The following is a 16,459-nucleotide window of genomic DNA, read 5'->3' on the forward strand; positions in this document are numbered from 1 at the left end:
TGTACTTTCGAGATTTCAAGAAATATGTATACATAAAATTATATACCCACTGAAATTTCTAGTCTTGTGCTTCTTTTTCCTTTTTTTTTTTTTTAAATATAAATGGTTTAGGGAACTAATTCAGTAGTCCCCAAGACCACCCCAAAGTTCAGTTATTCACTAGGAGCACTCATAGGATTCAGCATAGAACTGTATTCATCACTATGATTTATTATAGCAGAATACTAAACAGCAAAATTAGCAAAGAAAATAGTCACATGAACTGAAATCAGGACATCAGGCACAAGCGCCCAAAAGATCTCTTCCAGTGCAATCACAGGGGATGTGCTTAATTCCTCCACAATGAATTGGGACACTTCTGAAATGTTGTCTGCTATAGCCCATTAAGACTCAGTGCTCAGGGTTTTTATACGGAGCTGGTCACAAAGGCACCCTCTAGCTGGCATATCCCCAAATTCCACACTCCCAGAAAGCAAGCAGGTGTTCAGCATAAACTGCATTGGTTGTACAGTTTAGGCTCAATGCACCATTCTTATCAAAGAATAGTGGGACTGCTCCTGAAATTCAAGTTCCTAGACACTAGCCATAGGCCAACCATACAAGCAGTTCTTTCTAACGATAGCAGTTTCATTTTGCATTTTAACTCTTTCCTGCACATTAATATAACTTTCTGAAACTTGCTTTTTTCATTTAATAAAATGTTTTTGAGATTGAAAAAAAAAACTTAAATTAAAATAAATAAATAGTAAAATAAAATAAATAAAATAAAATAAAATAAAATAAAAAAGAAGTACCCGGTTTCCTTTAAGGTTTTCCCTTCTGCAAGGCTGTTGATTTCCTTCCTGTTAGCTTGTATTTCTAAACTGACCCATGAGGAAAATCAATGTATAGGTCAAGACGATAGAATCTCTACTGCTAGTTTGGAAACCTGGTATCACAACGACCTCTTTTCCTTGATACTTAAAAAATAATCCAAACCGTCTATACTGCTTATTAAGTGTGAGGTTGGACTACAAGCAGGCATTGTAACAATCATATGCACGTGTACCCATGGAATAAAACATTCCAATCACTGGCCTGGCTCACACTAATTTTCAAAAACATCCCTTCGCACTGGGGCCCCCTGGAATCACACAGAGGAAGGAGCCCTGCCCACAGCCAAGTCTCAGCACAGGACTGATTTCTCCCTCTTGATTTTCCCTTAAGAAAGCAAGGGGATCTGTATCCTGAGAAGCAGTTTCCCTGGACAGACAACTTCATTGTATTTTAGAGGAAAGCAACCATTCCCATTTTGTGGAGGAAGGACACATTCCCAAGACAATTACTCTGCTCTTTTGTTCTCCCTCTGAGGTCTCCCAAAATAGTTCACTTGAATGCTATCAATCTCTAGTGCTATTAACCCGTCACCCACCACCTTTGTTGCGGGGAGCACATCAGTATTCCCCGAACCACTGCTTGGCTCAGAGTTGAGATCCTAAGAGGAAGGAGTCCTCATTGGGCTCAGGGTGCAACCCTGGAAGGGATGGATCTGGTATAGGCTCACTAGGGAACCTTCTGGAACATTTGGTCTCTCCTTTGATGGCGAGACTGAGGAAGGGCCTTGTGCTGAAGGAGGCACAGCACTGGAATCTACAACACACTTCCATTGGTATCTCTGACTGTCTACACCACGAGCCCTCGGTATGGCCTACAACACAATCCACTCACCACACAGGGCCTTGCTTGACCTGCACGCAGCGCTGTCATCAACCGCTCCCCTGCTGCTGGTGACTGGGGCCAACAAGGGCCTCAGCTTCGTGCTCCACCTGTGCCAGCAGTTCTCGGGGGACGTGCTGCTCACGGTGAGGGACGAGGTGCAGGCTGTGTGGCCACTTCCACCTGCTGGACATCAACGCACAGCAGCTGCGCCATATCCGACTCTCTGAGCAAGGAGTACGGGGGCCTGGACGTGCTGGTCAACAACGCAGGCATCGCCTTCAAGAGCAAGAACATGGGAACACTTAGGGTAGGTCCCCTCCCTTAGGGGACCCACCCAGGGTGGGTTGGGGATGATGCCTAAACCGCTACTGTGGGACCCAAGCTCCTATGGGATCTAGAAGGGCCTTCCTAGGGAAGGAGGTCAGACTGGAGGCACAAGGAGAGCAGAAGCCTCCGGGACTTGCACGCCTTTCCAGCCAGAGCCTCTTGGCATTGCCATGGATCAGATCATCGGGTAACTCACCAGATTTTGCAAGTTTCTCTCTGATTGGATGTGAGCCATTTGGTGAATGTTTAACTTATTTTGTAATAAACAACAAATTACAAACACAGATACCCAGAGATCCCATTGTGCTCCCTTCCCTTGCCCTCACCCGATGGCGTCAACCAACAAAGCCACGCAGCGGCAATGCACCAGATAAATCACACTGGGACAATACCGTTCACTAACACAGACATTCCCGAGAATTCACCAGATGGTACATGCAAAACTATGTTGTTGTCACGACATGGAATCTTCCCTGATGGATACTGCTTATTAATCTATCCTCCTTCTCAAAATAAAATAAGACGAAATCAGAGAGGGAGAGAAGCCATAAGAGACTCTTAATTATAGATAACAAACTGAGGGTTGCTGGAGAGGAGGTGTGCGGGGGGATGGGGTAACTAGGTGAGGGGCATTAAGGAGGGCACTTGATGTGATGACGACTGGGTGTTATATGCGACTGATGATGAATCACGAACTCCACTTTGAAATTAATAACACACTACACATAAATTAATTGAGTGTAACTAAAATACAATTTTAAAAAAATCTATTCTCCACCTCTAACAGCTGCTGATCCCACACCCCTTCACCTTCCAGCAGAAGTGACCATGAAAACAAACTTCTTTGGTACCCGAGCTGTGTGCACAGAACTGCTGCCTCTAATGAAAGCCCAAGGTGAGCCTCATCAGGGGCCCAAGCTGTGGTGTTTCTGGCATGATCTGCCCCTGCCTTTCTGGCCTCATCTACAGACCCCTGGCCCCTCTCCCTGCTCAGCCACACCGGCCTGATTGCTGTGTCTCCACCTGGACAGGTGTCCCTCTGCCTCAGGACACTTACACTCGTCCTACAGTCAGCAGCGCCCTTTCTCTCCCTGGTCCTTCACTACTGCCTCTGCCTGACCCGTCAAGTCATCATTCAAATCTCTCCTCACAGAGGCCTTTTACTCACTCCATGCTACTCACAGGTGCAGAACCCTGATCATTCCTTCCTGGACCCTTTCTGTTCCCTCAGTCTCTCTCCCACGGATTTTACTCACACTAGGTCAGCTGCCTAGAACATTCCCAGACCTCCAGACACACATCCTTCTCTTCCTGCCACTCACGCTCCTCAGGATGTCTTCCCAGACCTGTCCAGCCTGGGGGAAGACCCCTCCTCATGGTCGCCAGGAGGCTGGCACACTCACATGTGGCCAGAGTTGCTGACAGGCACACACCAGTGGTACATTTCCACATGGATGGGGCACCTGTACTGCCCCCCACCCCGGGCTGTAATATTGGATGTCTCTTGTTGCATAACCCCCTGTTCATGCATTATCCTCATTCCTCCTCCTCCCACCTCCCTCTTCCACCTGACATCCCCATTCACCTTTCAAAGGGACATCAAGTTCAGCCTCTGAGCTGGTCTTGATTACCTGCAATGATACTAGTCGAAGGAGTGCCTTCCCTCCAGTCCACTCCCATTACTATAGGAAAAGGCTGCATAAATCTAGAATGAGTGGATTCTTTTAACCACAGCTATGTTCACTGTCATCCAGGTTTCCCAGGTGGGGGAAGAGACAATTCGCTCCATTATTCCCTTAGGAATTCCCACATAAAGACTTAAAGCTATAGTTATACAGTTTCTTCTTTCAAAATTATCCCTGCTTCCCATTTCCACAATTGCAGCCCTGGTCCTGGGACCACGGTAAGAGTGGGAAGAAAAGGAAGTTGAGATAATGTAGGGAAGAACTGTAAGGTCAAGTTAGCATCTTCCCCCACACCCTCTCCCCAGAATCCCCAGCGAAGCAGAGGAATCTGTCCAGTGGGATGGTCCCTTGGCACCCACCCCACTCATGCTGAGTGTGAATACGTGCAGTGAATGTGTCTAAGCCCCACGTACCTTTATCTCGTGTTTGAGACAACCGGGGATCCAGAGGCCTGTTCCAGTTCTCTGTGGAAACACTTGTCTTCAGAAGAGAACGTGTTGCTTGGCCTGCAGAAATGTAACACCTTAGTCCAAAATGTTGCAGCATCTTCTGTTCTCATCCCGCTATACTGCTTGAACACTGGCATCTTCTGGGTTTAACCAGAGCTTGGTCCATAATAGTGCCTTGACTCGTCCGGACCCATTTGGAGCCTCTCAAGCTACTACCTTCCACCCAACTTGCCAGCTCTGTGCAGGACCTTCCCCTTGGGCCATCTCTCCCATAACCATCTCCAGGCTTTGTCTCTTTTGCTGAGAAACACAAGAGTCATTAGCATTTTTTGCCTCACAGGGTGCACGAGTCCATGTCAACAATTACCCCAGCTCTGCATGCATTGCTCCAGCTCTCCCATTTCCACTCCTCTCACGGACCAGATGGCCACTTCATACAGGCACAACAGGATATCCACTTGCTGGTTCCACTCCCATTCCAGTCCTGGGAAGAGTTCTTCTGAGGGGCACTGATATGTCCAGCTTTAATCTGCCCCCTGTATTGTCCCACTGACTTCCATAAGGCCATGCCCCTACACAGATCTCTTTCAGTCCCCTGGTTTTCCACTGCCTCTCTCCATGACTGTATTCTCAGGCCATAACACACTCCCAAGTTCATAAAAACCCCATCATAGACTCATCACCATGCAAGTCAGACCAGGCTAATAATCTGTCCTTACCATCCTCAAACAGAGTAGCAGCCTTCCAAACCATATGGAACGGCCCTCCTTACACCATTCAGCTCTTTACTGGTCTGTACAGACCTGATTGTAGACGCCTCCCCACTGACCATAAGATCCTCAGGTGGTCCCAAAGGTGGCCTGAGGTAGAAAGAGGTCATCCACTCCTGAAAGCAGTGAATGTCTTCTTACATGCTCCTTAGCAGGTTCTTCACAGCGTTTCCATTTTCCCGCAGAACACCTGCTCAGTGCCTCCCTCTTAGAGTATTTCTCAGGCATCATCAGAGACTTTGTGGGTATGACAAGTTTCAAAACCGTATCGTAGTCGTCACTCACACAGACAGTCCTCGTTAACGCTCATAGCAAATTAATGAAGTCTCAAGTGGAAATTTTCTCCAACAACATCTTAGCAAAATTGCTATTCGTCATTCCTGTGTCTTTCTACATGACACTTTGTGTTGTATTTTAGGCAGAGTGGTGAACGTGTCTAGCATGGTGAGTCTGAGAGCCCTTAAAAACTGCAGCCCAGAACTACAGCAGAAGTTTAGAAGCGAGACCATCACCGAGGAGGAGCTAGTGGGGCTCATGAACAAGTTCGTGGAAGACACAAAGAAAGGCGTGCACAGGAAAGAGGGCTGGCCTGACACCGCCTATGGAGTGACAAAAATCGGTGTCACCGTCCTGTCCAGAATCCATGCCAGGAACCTGAGTGAGCAGAGGAGAGGGGACAAGATCCTACTGAACGCCTGCTGCCCTGGGTGGGTGAGAACAGACATGGCAGGACCTAGAGCCACCAAAAGCCCAGATGAAGGAGCAGAGACCCCTGTCTACTTGGCCCTTTTGCCCTCAGATGCTGAGGGGCCTCATGGGGAGTTTGTTATGGAGAAGAAAGTGGAAAAATGGTGAGCTTCATTCACGGATCCGTCCATGGATCCCTTATAATAGTCCCCTCCTTTGACCAAAAGGACTTTTCTACTATCAATAATTTCCCTATCCTCAGAAAAAATACATATATAAAATATCCCTGCTGAGTATTCAATTTGAGGAGCCTACTAACTCAGGGAAGATTTTTTTTTTAATTTCTTCTGTGATACAGGGACAGAATAAATGAAATCAGTGAAATAATGAACCCCGGAGATGAATAAATGTTCTCTATCCATGCCTATTTGTGCAGACTCTTTCTATGCTGAGCCAGCTGAGAAGTGCACTACACCTAATAAGACCAGGAGCAGTCGGAGTTTCACTCAAGGGTAAGCACACGTTACACAAGAGGCAGAGAGTAATATGTTTGGCTTCTCAGGCCACACGCTCCTGTCGATCTCCCCAGGTCTGCTGTTGTAGCACGAAAGTAACCACAGACAGTATACAAACCAAGAGCAAGGTTGGACGTGGCATGCAGCCCATTGTACAGGCCTCGAGTAGAGCATGGACGACACCATGAAGGGAAGACACCCCTGTGGTCTCTGATTATCAAACGCACTGGGAAAAAAACAATTACCAAGTGTGAAATGGCAGAGGGAACTGAGACACATCCACAGGGCCCTCTGAGACAACGGAGAAAACTGAGGATGGTCTGCGTGTGGTGATGAGTGCCCGGGAGTGAGGCCCAAGACCCCAGTGTGACGAGAAGATTCTTACCGCCCCATCCACGCCAGGCTCCCGATGGGCCTGACTGAACGTCCACGCATGCCTCCCTTCACAGGAATATGCATGTTGGAAAGGTGCCTCTTCTATACTGATTATTTTTCACTCTACGCCAGTGGTTTTCAGCTTCACCCAAATGAAAGGTGAGAGACCCTGGAAGCAAGGGTAGGGTCCTTATTTTGCAAGTTTTTCATGTCAAAAAAGGCTGAAAACTTCCTCCCTGTATTTTGCATTTAATTTTTTCTCTTTTTTTTTTTTTCTTACTTGCATTTCTAAACTGACAAATGAGGACTATCGATGTCAACAAGAACACACAGGATCTCCACTGCAAATTTGCAATAATACTCTGAGGTCACATAGGTCTTTTTGCCTTATTTTAAAACAACACCTCATTATATAAAATACTTCTGAACTGTGACCTTCAACTAACCCATAAAGTAGGCACTTTAGGCCAATGGGATTATGTAATCATTAAATCCAACGATCCAATCAATACTTTGGCCCCCAGCGGCTTCATAAACATCCCCTCCCACCTGGAGATCCTCAGAATCACACAGAGGGAGAGCCCAGCCCACAGCCAAGTCTCAGCACAGGACTGATTCTCTGTTTCTCCTTCTTGAGTTTCTCCTAGGAAAGGAAGGGGACCTGTATCCTCAGAAGCACTTCCCCCCGCCAGTATTTCACTGCACCTCGGAAGAACCCAAGCATTCCCATTCCGCAGAGAAAGGACACATTCCCGAGACAATGTCTCCACTCCTTTTTCCCTTTTGTGGTTTTCCCAAAATTATTTTAGGTCAACTACCGTCAATCCCTAGCCCCCTTATCCCATCACCAACCACCTATCATTTCGCGAGCATTTCAGTCCAACCTGAGCCATTGTTTGCCTCAAAAGAGGGACCTTAAGAGGGTAGAGTCTCGGCCGGGTTCAAGGTGCAGCTGCTGGAGGGACAGAACTGGAACATTTGGCCCCTCCTACAATGGAGGGACTGAGGCGGGGCCTTGGGCACTGGGAGCCACAGTGCTGGATCCTAGAGCACAGGTGCACTGGCATCTCTGTCCTTGTCAGCCTCTGCACCGCCAGCCCTCCGTGGGGCCCACAGCACCATCTGCTCAGCACACAGGGCAGTGCTTGCGCTGCACACCGCCATGGCGTCAGCCTTCGGAGTGGCGCTGGTGACCGGGGCCAACAAGGGCATCGGCTTCGCCATCGTGCAGCAGCTGTGCCGGCAGTTCCCGGGGGACGTGGTGCTCACGGCGCGGGACGAGGCGCGGGGCCGGGCAGCTGCGCAGCAGCTCCAGGCCGAGGGCCTGAGTCCCCGCTTCCACCAGCTGGACATCGACGACCTGCAGAGCATCCGGGTCCTGCGCGACTTCCTGCGCAAGGAGTACGGGGGCCTGGACGTGCTGGTCAACAACGCGGGCATCGTATTCAAGCGTAAGGACCCGGGAAGACTTAGGGCTGGAGACCTCTCTCAGGGCACTTCCCGTGGGGGTTGGGCGTGGTCCCTGAATGCTGCTGGAGGGTCAGAGCTCCTATGGGGTCGAGAAGGGCCTCCCTAGGGAGAGAGGCTAGACTGCGGGCACAGGGAGAGAAGAAGCCTCTGGCGGTAGCAAGCTTTTAAGCCCAGAGCTCCGTGGCATTGCCGTGGATTAATCTCAGGGACCTGACGGAGATTTTTGCAAGTTTAATTCAGTTTGGATCAGAGCATTTCAGTGAGTGTTTAACTTATTTTGTGATAAACGCAAACTGCAAACAGAGAGACACAGAAATCCCAACAGCACTTTTCGCTTAACTTCCTGGAATGATGCCAACTTGCAAAGCTACACGGCATTAAACCACACACGTCACACTGGGAAATTACAGCTCACTAGCCCAGAGATTAATGACAATGCACCAGGTTGCACGTCCAAGAACATGTAACTGTCACTCCTGGAATCCTCTCCCATGGCTACTATTCATTAATCTATTCTCCCCTCACCTAACAGCTGCTGATCCCACACCCCTTCACATTCCAGCAGAAGTGACCCGGAAAACAAACTTCTTTGGTACCCGAGCTGTGTGCACAGAACTGCTGCCTCTAATGAAAGCCCAAGGTGAGCCTCATCAGGGGCCCAAGCTGTGGTGTTTCTGGTATGATCTGCCCCTGCCTCTCTGTCCCATCTACAGACTCAGGCCCCTCTCCCTGCTCAGCCTCACCGGCCTGATTGCTGTGTCTCCACCTGGACAGGTGCCCCACTGCCTCAGGACTCTTACACACTCGTCCTGCAGTCAGCAGTGCCCTCTGACCTGCTGGTCCTTCACAACTGCCTCTGTGTTTCCTTCAAGACTTCATTCAAATCTCTCCTCGGCGAGGCCTTTACTGACTGCATGCCACTCACAGGAGAATTTCCCTGAGGATTCCTTCCTGGACCCTTTCTCCTCCCTTTCTCTGTCTCCCAGGGATTTTATTCAGACTAATGGAACCCTCACTCTCCAACTTAGGCCCACCCTAAAATCGGTCACCTGCCTAGAACATTCTTAGAGCTCTAAATACACATAGTTTTTTTCCTGCCCCTCCTTTTCCTGATGACCTCCGGTGTCTCCCCAAATCTCACCCCTCCGGATTCCCACCCTCATCCTCATCTAAACGTCCAAAACATTTCCAGCTGACCATTGCACTTTGCCAAAATCATCCTGACCACAGACCCCACCAACCACCGACCATGAATAATGAGCTCACCATGCTCAGCTCCTGATTATCATTGACCAGGTCCTAAGAGTTGTCCTACAAATTGAGTCCCCTGCCATCTCCACCATCCCAGCTCTACAACAGACATTTGCCTGTCATTTCTGGATCACTGCATCCTTCCTGTGTGATCCAGCTTCTTTGGTCCTTTCTTTCTCTGTACTCTCTCTGAGTGCTCACTTACTCCCAAAAGTCCTTCAGGAGCAGAGTGACTTCTAAGAGAGTGGCAGTAGCACACAGGCAAGATATTTACCATTTTCATTCTTTAAAAAGAACCATCAGGAAACCATGAAAAATTTGCATTGCTTAGAGGCGTTTCCTATAAATTGTCGTGGGGAGTCAAATGTAACCTGTCAGTAGCTAGTAGTCTTGACAGGATTCATCAGGCTCCAAATGTAGTTCTCATTTCGAAATCTGATGCCTTAAGTATCTAACCCAAGTCTGCGTAAACTGCATTTTTCATTGGAGAACATATGTCCCTGACGTCCAAAAGTTTTAACAGGTGGAAGCTATCTTCCTGTGAACCCTGGACATTGTGGTTTGGAATGGAAGGATTGCCATTCTTCCCAAGTGAAGGCAAAAAGTTATTGGCTATCCTTATCAACTGGAATACTAAAAAAAAAAAAAAAAAAAAAAAAGCACTGCATAGGATAATTATAAGGAAAAAATGTGCTTTCCGTGGGAATGGATGTCAGTAGCATTCCAGGCTTGGGAACAACAGGGTGCTGAGAGATAATGATGTTATTTGTTGCTTGGAGGCCCTGCACAAACCTCCATCCTCAGCTGTCGGGGTTCTTTCACAGGTGAAATAGGTGTGTTACAGTGACTAGTGCATGGGATGATGAGGACCTGAGCCTTGTAATAATCTATTATGGGCTTGATGCCTTTAAGGGCTCCTTTATTTATAGGGTATTGAGTAATTTGGGGCAGAGGTTTTGAGGGATCTATTTGAATCTTGATGGGAGGTACACTGTGGATTCTACCAGTATTAGCGGACGATTTTTCCCATGGAAAGACAGTGGCAGCTGATCTAATAGGAATGAATGACCAGCACCCTGACTTGGTTATATTGCCATCAGGGATACAGCATAGGAAAGATGCCCAAGGGTCACTTATTTCCCCTTGTCAGCAATTTTGGTTCCTATTGTCAAATTCTATAATTTCTTCCTCCTTTGAGGAGTAAGTCTGGTATGATACCTACCTAACACACCTCAGCCCAATAAATGGAGATGGGCAGGGGAACTAAGAAGAAAAGGGTGTGTATCTGTCAAAAGGGCTAGACACAAGGGAAGAGGTTCAGAGACAGGAACCTGTTGAGACCCCTCTGTTTTAACTGTTTTAGTACTCTGAGGCAGGGGCTGCTTTATAGCAGGGGGGTTAAGCACCTAGAGTGTAGGTCCTGTGTCAATAAAGATAGAGAGATATTTATTCCCAATCTGGGGAGTGCTCTGCCCAAGCTGATTAATAGGGAGGATTGGGAAGAGCCCCTATAGTTCCTCAGAACTGCATCATTGGAGATCAGGAGGACATGGAAAAGGTTGGCTAGTGGGCTGAAGGTGCGTGAAGCACATCACTGGGTAACAATCTCTTTCCCAGTGTCCTGGTACCTTGCAATAACAGCAGAAACTAGGCTTCCAGTTTTGTCTAGGGGCCTTCATTTGCTGAAGTTGAACATTAAAAATTTCAGCAGTCCTTCCTCTAGGTGACTCATCTGGGGTGCCAGCAAGCTGGTTTGCCAGGTTACTTAAATCTGGAGTGGCCATAGTTTCCTGGTCCATCCTGGTCCTTTTAACTAAAAAGGAAAGATCGAGATCAGCCCAGGAATAAACACAGAGTTAAATGCTACCCAGGTGGACTCAATATGACCGGACAGGACCCCCTGTCCTATCTAAGAAAGTTCTACTACTTCCTTTTTCTAAAAAAAGATTTTATTTATTTATTTGAGAGAGAGAAAGAGAGACAGAGAGAGAGAGCACAAGCAGGGGCAGAGACCGAGGGAGATGCAGGCTCCCTGGTGAGCAAGGTGCCTAATGTGGGAATCGATCCCAGGACAGTGAGATCATGACCCAAGCCGAAGGCAGACGCTTAACTGACTGAGCCACTGAGGTACCCCGAAAGTTCTACTACTTCTAAAGGAAGACCAGAATTTTCTTTCAAGACAATTTGGAGTAATTATTGTGAACAGATTCATCACAATTTTGTGGACAGGCCTGAATTTTGTTCCAATCAACAGGCTTAAGAAAAGCCACTGTAATTGCTCAGTGGAGATTTTCAGCAAATGTGCTAGCACCTTGCCAAAAGTTAAGGATCTGTTCTTTAAATCCTGTTCAGGATGTCCCCACTGGGCTAGCTTCATCCACTGTTTGGCCTGGCCCTCACCAACAAGCATGTACACCAACTGATAGAAATCTGAGAAGACTGGTTGGTAAGTTTGAATAACTATGTTAAATTCTTCAGCAAACCCATGGAGATCTCACTAACTATGGCTTGCAATTTAGCCTTTAGCAAACTTACTATGGCTTGCAATTTAGCCTTAGTCTAGGGAACATAAGAAATGTGGGGTCTATTTAGATCCTCAGAAGACCTAACTTGAAAAGGGCAGGTTTGAAGAGATTCAGGAGAGGAGGGAACAGAAGAAGTTTCAGACAAAAAGGGAAGTTCAGAAAAGGATCAGAATGAGAGGGTGGAGGGGAGGAATAGGGTGCAGAGAGACAGAGGAAGATGGTGCCTAGGCGTGGTGAGCCAAGATGGCCACCTGCCATCTGTAGACACAGAAGGTGGGGAGGGAGAAAGAGGTCTCAGAAGCCATTTTGACTTCTTTCAATTGTTTGCCTCAGTTGATATAGAAATAGTACTTTTCAAAGAGGGAAACTTAGAATCCTGAAAACATCTGGAAGCCTCAAGGTACCAGCTAACATAGGCATTGGATTTGGGGTTGATGGAGCTTTTTCCTTTCCTTTTAAGGGGATGTGGCTTTGTAACTTAATTTTGAATAAAACAAGTTTGAGTATGGTAAAAGTTCCCCATGGTGGTCATTAAAGTTTCTGAAAATTAGCAACAAGAACCCTCACTGAACAGAGTTGAGAGGTGTCCGCAGGGAGCACTCTCATGCCCTACCACTGCTACTCAATTGCAGACTCAACAAGAAGAGCCGAACTTGACCTTAGACAGACTTGACCTTGCACATGGATACTATTCTACTGTTCTAGCCAGAAATTTAGACACTTTCCTTATCTCCTGGGGCAACACTCAGCCAATGAAAAGCCACTGCATTTCCAACTCCCAATTTATGCCAATGGACTTTTAGTTTATCAAGCCTTCCCAACTTACCCCTTTTCTCCTCAAAAAAGCATACCTCTCCTTCATTCCCTGGACTTGTCTATGGTTTTGCTGCCTATGGTTTTGTTTGTTTTTTCCCGGATTACAGTTCTCCTTTATTCCCAAATATACCCATCTGTTACTGGTAAAATAACTGGCAGTTTTACTTTAAGGTTAACAAGTTCTGAATTACTTTTGGTTAAGTCAGTTCATTTAGTTAACAATGCATATGCAGAAGGACCATAGTTTGTTGTTTTTGTTTTTGTTTTTGTTTTTTTACAGAGAGAGAGACAGCCAGCGAGAGAGGGAACACAAGCAGGGGGAATGGGAGAGGAAGAAGCAGGCTCCCAGTGGAGGAGCCTGACGTGGGACTCGATTCCAGAATGCCAGGATCATGCCCTGAGCCAAAGGCAGACGCTTTAACGACTGAGCCACCGAGGCGCCCCGGACCATAGATTTTAAACATAAAACCAGCCACAATCCCAAAGGGAGGGTCACCCTGAGAGAATTTTGAGGACAAGGATCTCATTTTTAGAGGTTTCCCAGAAAAACCTAGATCCAGAAGGAATCAGACCAGAGACTAGCCAGTGACAAGAGGAACAGTCCAGTACCAAACAGAACTCAGACCCAAGGCTAGTGCATTTCCAACTGGCACGGTTCCAACCAGAAGCATCCAATCCCAAGAAGAATCTGGATCAAAGGCCTATGCAACTCCAGCTGGCACCATTCCAACAGAAACAGTCCAATTCCAAAGGAGAATAGGACCGAAGGCCAACACAGTTCAAACTGGCACCATTCCTACAGGAACAGTCTAATCCCAAAGGGGACTAGGACCACAGGCCAAAACAGTTACATTACAAACAATCTGATTCTCAGAAGGAATCAGACCACAAGCCAAATGAATACTCTCAGAGATTTAAAAAAAAAGGTATAAATACCTGAAACAGATCCCAAATAAAGCCTAGAGAACACAGACACAAAGCATGGAGCTGGAATTCCAGGAGAAAAACTTACCTTCAAACCCCAGGGTCCTTTAGAAAGCAGTGAACCCAAACACCTCCACGGATCCCACACCTGTTTGTCCACCAGCCCAGGAGTCCTTGGGGGTCTTCCCTGGGTTCCTGTACACATCACCAAATAATGTTAATTGTAAAAATACTAAAAAATTATAAAAGATGCCAATTACTTTACTAATTATTTGAAATAAAGAGAATTGCAATCCAGGAAAAACAGGCTGTGGCAAAACCATAGGGAACAAAGAAGAGGTATATTTTTTTTAGGAGAAAAGGGGTAAGTGGGGAGGGCTGCTTTAAACTAAAAGCCCTTTGGAGTAAACTGGAAGTTGGAAGCGTAGTGGCTTTTCCTTGGCTAGGCTGTTGCTCAGGGAAGTGAAGAAAGCATATTTTATTCTGGCTGGAATAGTACAGTTGTATCCATGTGAAGGTCAGCTCACTGTATGATGAAGTCCCTCTCTTCTTGTTGGGTCTGCAATTGACTAGGAGTGGTAAGGTGTGAGAGCTTCTCCCAGCCTGCCTTCTGACTCTGTATAGTGAAGTTTGTCATTCACGAAAGATTAAGATTTGTGGATTGGAATTGCATACTTGCAGGTACAGCTCACTCTCAGCTCTGCCCTCTTTCCCCGTCCTCTCTAAGAGCTAGCAGTTCTACTACTTCTAATGCTGAGTTCACTAGCACCTCAAACAAAGGGCAGCTTTTGCAAATGTCACCTGGCTCCTTTACTCATCCCAACACTTGAGAGTGGGATGGAGTTCCTTGTGCCACCACCACACATCCTACAGGTATTCCCCTTAGAAGGCAAAGATGACTTCTGGCCAAGATTTTTTCTCACTTACTGAACAGCTGGTGCTTGCTATGCGTTGTCCTGGGACCAGAAAGAGGAGTGAGTGTTCCCCTGCATTTGCTAAGGCAGGTTCTCATCAAACAATTCATCTTGCCTCAGGGAAACTAGACTTTATGGACACGGAAATGCAAGCTATCTTCTCAGTGGGAAAGCAGGGTTTTCTTGCCTTTTGAAATAGGAGAGTTCTTCCATTAGTTGGGGGGATGGCAGCTACTGCGGCCATGTTACCAGGACTTTACCCTCTTTGGGGAGACTATTTGAGAGAAATCCTAGGTAGGATAACCAAAAGCAAATACTGTCCCTCCTCTCTCATATATCAGAACCTAGGATACAAAGGCCAGATGTCTATGGACATACGAATGGATAAAGAAGATGTGGTGTATATACATAAAATGGAATATTACTCAGCCATCAATAAGAAGGAAATCTCATCATTCGCAATGACATGGATGGAACCAGAGGGTATTATGCTAAGTGAAATAAGTCAGTCAGAGAAAGACAAATACTATATGACTTCATTCATATCTGGAATTTAAGAAACAAAGCAGATGAACATAGGAGAAGGGAAGGAAAAACAAAATAAGATGGAAATAGAGACGGAGGCAAACCATAAGAGATGCTGAACTCTAGGAAACAAATTGAGGGTTGCCAGAGGAGAGGTGGGTCGGGGGAAGGGAAATTTGGGGGATGGGCATTAAGGAGAGCACTGGATGTAATGAGCACTGGATGTTGTATACAACTGATGAATCACTAAATTCGACCTCTGAAACTAATAATGCAGTATATGCTAACTAATTTGAATTTTAAGAAGAATAAAAACAAAAAACAAAGAACAATCTTGAATGACTTCACCAGATCTCTGTGGGTGCAGAACACATTCAAAAGGCCAATGTTCACTTTGTTTTTTGCTTTGGAAGGAGAATAAAAAAGAGTAGGGTGACATTACAGAGACTAAGGAATAATAGATGTGGATTTCTTCTTCTTTTTAAATGCTTTCTATAAAAACTGTGTTCCTGAAATAATCAAGCCACAGAAAATATAAGAATCTACAGTGACCAGGGACCCACCACCAATATTAACCCATCAATCAATATCAAAGCCATTTAAATCCCCTCCCACATTCCATGTCTTCTCCCTCTTATTCTCCCAAATTCCTATTCCTGAATTTGAAGATTTTCTTTAATGCTGAGAGCTGTTATTATTCTTTACTCTCTTTAAATTACAATATGCATTTATTTCCAAAATATATTATGGACTGACCATCCTGAGGAATCAAACATACCTGTGAAATCTGAACACTCTTGTTCATCAGATAGCAGTGTAAAAGTACTAGGAGGAAATACAGTCTTGTTAAGGCCAGACATACCATGTAAACCTTGAAGAAGGTATTATCAATCTTGATTTGAGACAGTACCACTTTTCAACTTCCTATAGCCTGGAAAATCACTAGAGGAAGCTGGGGGTGGGGAATAAAGGTATCTCACTCACACACACTCTGATGTATTGTGGTTCTAGAAAGGTGCGGTGTATGGACATTACTAGATTTGATGTGCTAAGCATTTTATATATTGTTCCCAAAGGACATGAGGAGAACGGATCTCAAGGTCATGTGCATGGCCTGATACAGAATGAGGTCATGTGGCATGCAAACTAATGGTTCTTCCTACTACTCAATGTCCTCAAATATCTTATGATGAGGATCCTGTTCTTCATGTGATTTCTTACCCAGTAAGCCTAGAGGGACAAACAATAAAAAACTCAATTTGATTGGGGCCAATGTGTTCCCACCACATTGCCCCTGAGGCCCCTCAGAGAAACCTAAGGGACTGTGAACAAGCACACTCTCTGTCTCTCTCTGTGTCACACGACATGCTCACATTCACACATTTCTCACACACTTACATGTACTCACACACCCTTAGCACAAGGTCATCGGGATGGCCCATACGGTTCTTAGCACATAGGTCACATACCTTCCAAGTCAGAGTCTCTGAAATAACCCTTGAACCATGAATACACCTGAGCCAAAATG

At 46.2% G+C, this 16,459-nt stretch overlaps 2 protein-coding genes across 3 annotated transcripts; both read left to right on the forward strand.

Annotated features, from left to right (window-relative positions):
• Positions 1-1,682: 1,682 nt before the first annotated feature.
• Positions 1,683-5,812, forward strand: LOC123802675 (carbonyl reductase [NADPH] 1-like). The gene is given in 4 exon segments (XM_087861873.1): positions 1,683-1,890; positions 1,893-1,982; positions 2,813-2,920; positions 5,348-5,812. Coding segments are annotated over 4 exon segments (843 nt in total). The 3' UTR covers positions 5,785-5,812.
• A 1,655-nt stretch (positions 5,813-7,467) lies between these two features.
• LOC123802676 (carbonyl reductase [NADPH] 1-like) lies at positions 7,468-15,065 on the forward strand. 2 transcript variants are annotated; one of them, XM_087861787.1, is made up of 4 exons: positions 7,471-7,957; positions 8,509-8,616; positions 11,580-11,673; positions 12,849-12,935. In XM_087861787.1, the coding sequence occupies exons 1-3, from the start codon at positions 7,669-7,671 to the stop codon at positions 11,648-11,650; spliced, it is 468 nt and encodes a 155-aa protein (XP_087717913.1). In that variant the 5' UTR covers positions 7,471-7,668; the 3' UTR covers positions 11,651-11,673; positions 12,849-12,935. The 2 variants fall into 2 exon arrangements, with proteins under 2 accessions (XP_087717912.1, XP_087717913.1); XM_087861786.1 differs by lacking the exon at positions 11,580-11,673 and having other exon boundaries at positions 7,468-7,957; positions 12,849-15,065.
• The last annotated feature ends 1,394 nt before the right edge of the window (positions 15,066-16,459 follow it).

This window comes from Ursus americanus, chromosome 4 (assembly GCF_024610735.1).
Source record: "Ursus americanus isolate L20-20 chromosome 4, mUrsAme1.1.p, whole genome shotgun sequence".
Lineage (NCBI taxonomy): Eukaryota > Metazoa > Chordata > Mammalia > Carnivora > Ursidae > Ursus > Ursus americanus.

Excerpts from the sequence above, each read along its gene's own strand:
- LOC123802676 (XM_087861786.1), top strand. The coding sequence starts at position 7,669 with ATGGCGTCAGCCTTCGGAGTGGCGCTGGTGACCGGGGCCAACAAGGGC. Across the intron at positions 7,958-8,508 it reads CGCGGGCATCGTATTCAAGC|CTGCTGATCCCACACCCCTT; the intron begins GTAAGGACCCGG and ends CTCACCTAACAG. Across the intron at positions 8,617-12,848 it reads GCCTCTAATGAAAGCCCAAG|AGAGAGAGACAGCCAGCGAG; the intron begins GTGAGCCTCATC and ends GTTTTTTTACAG.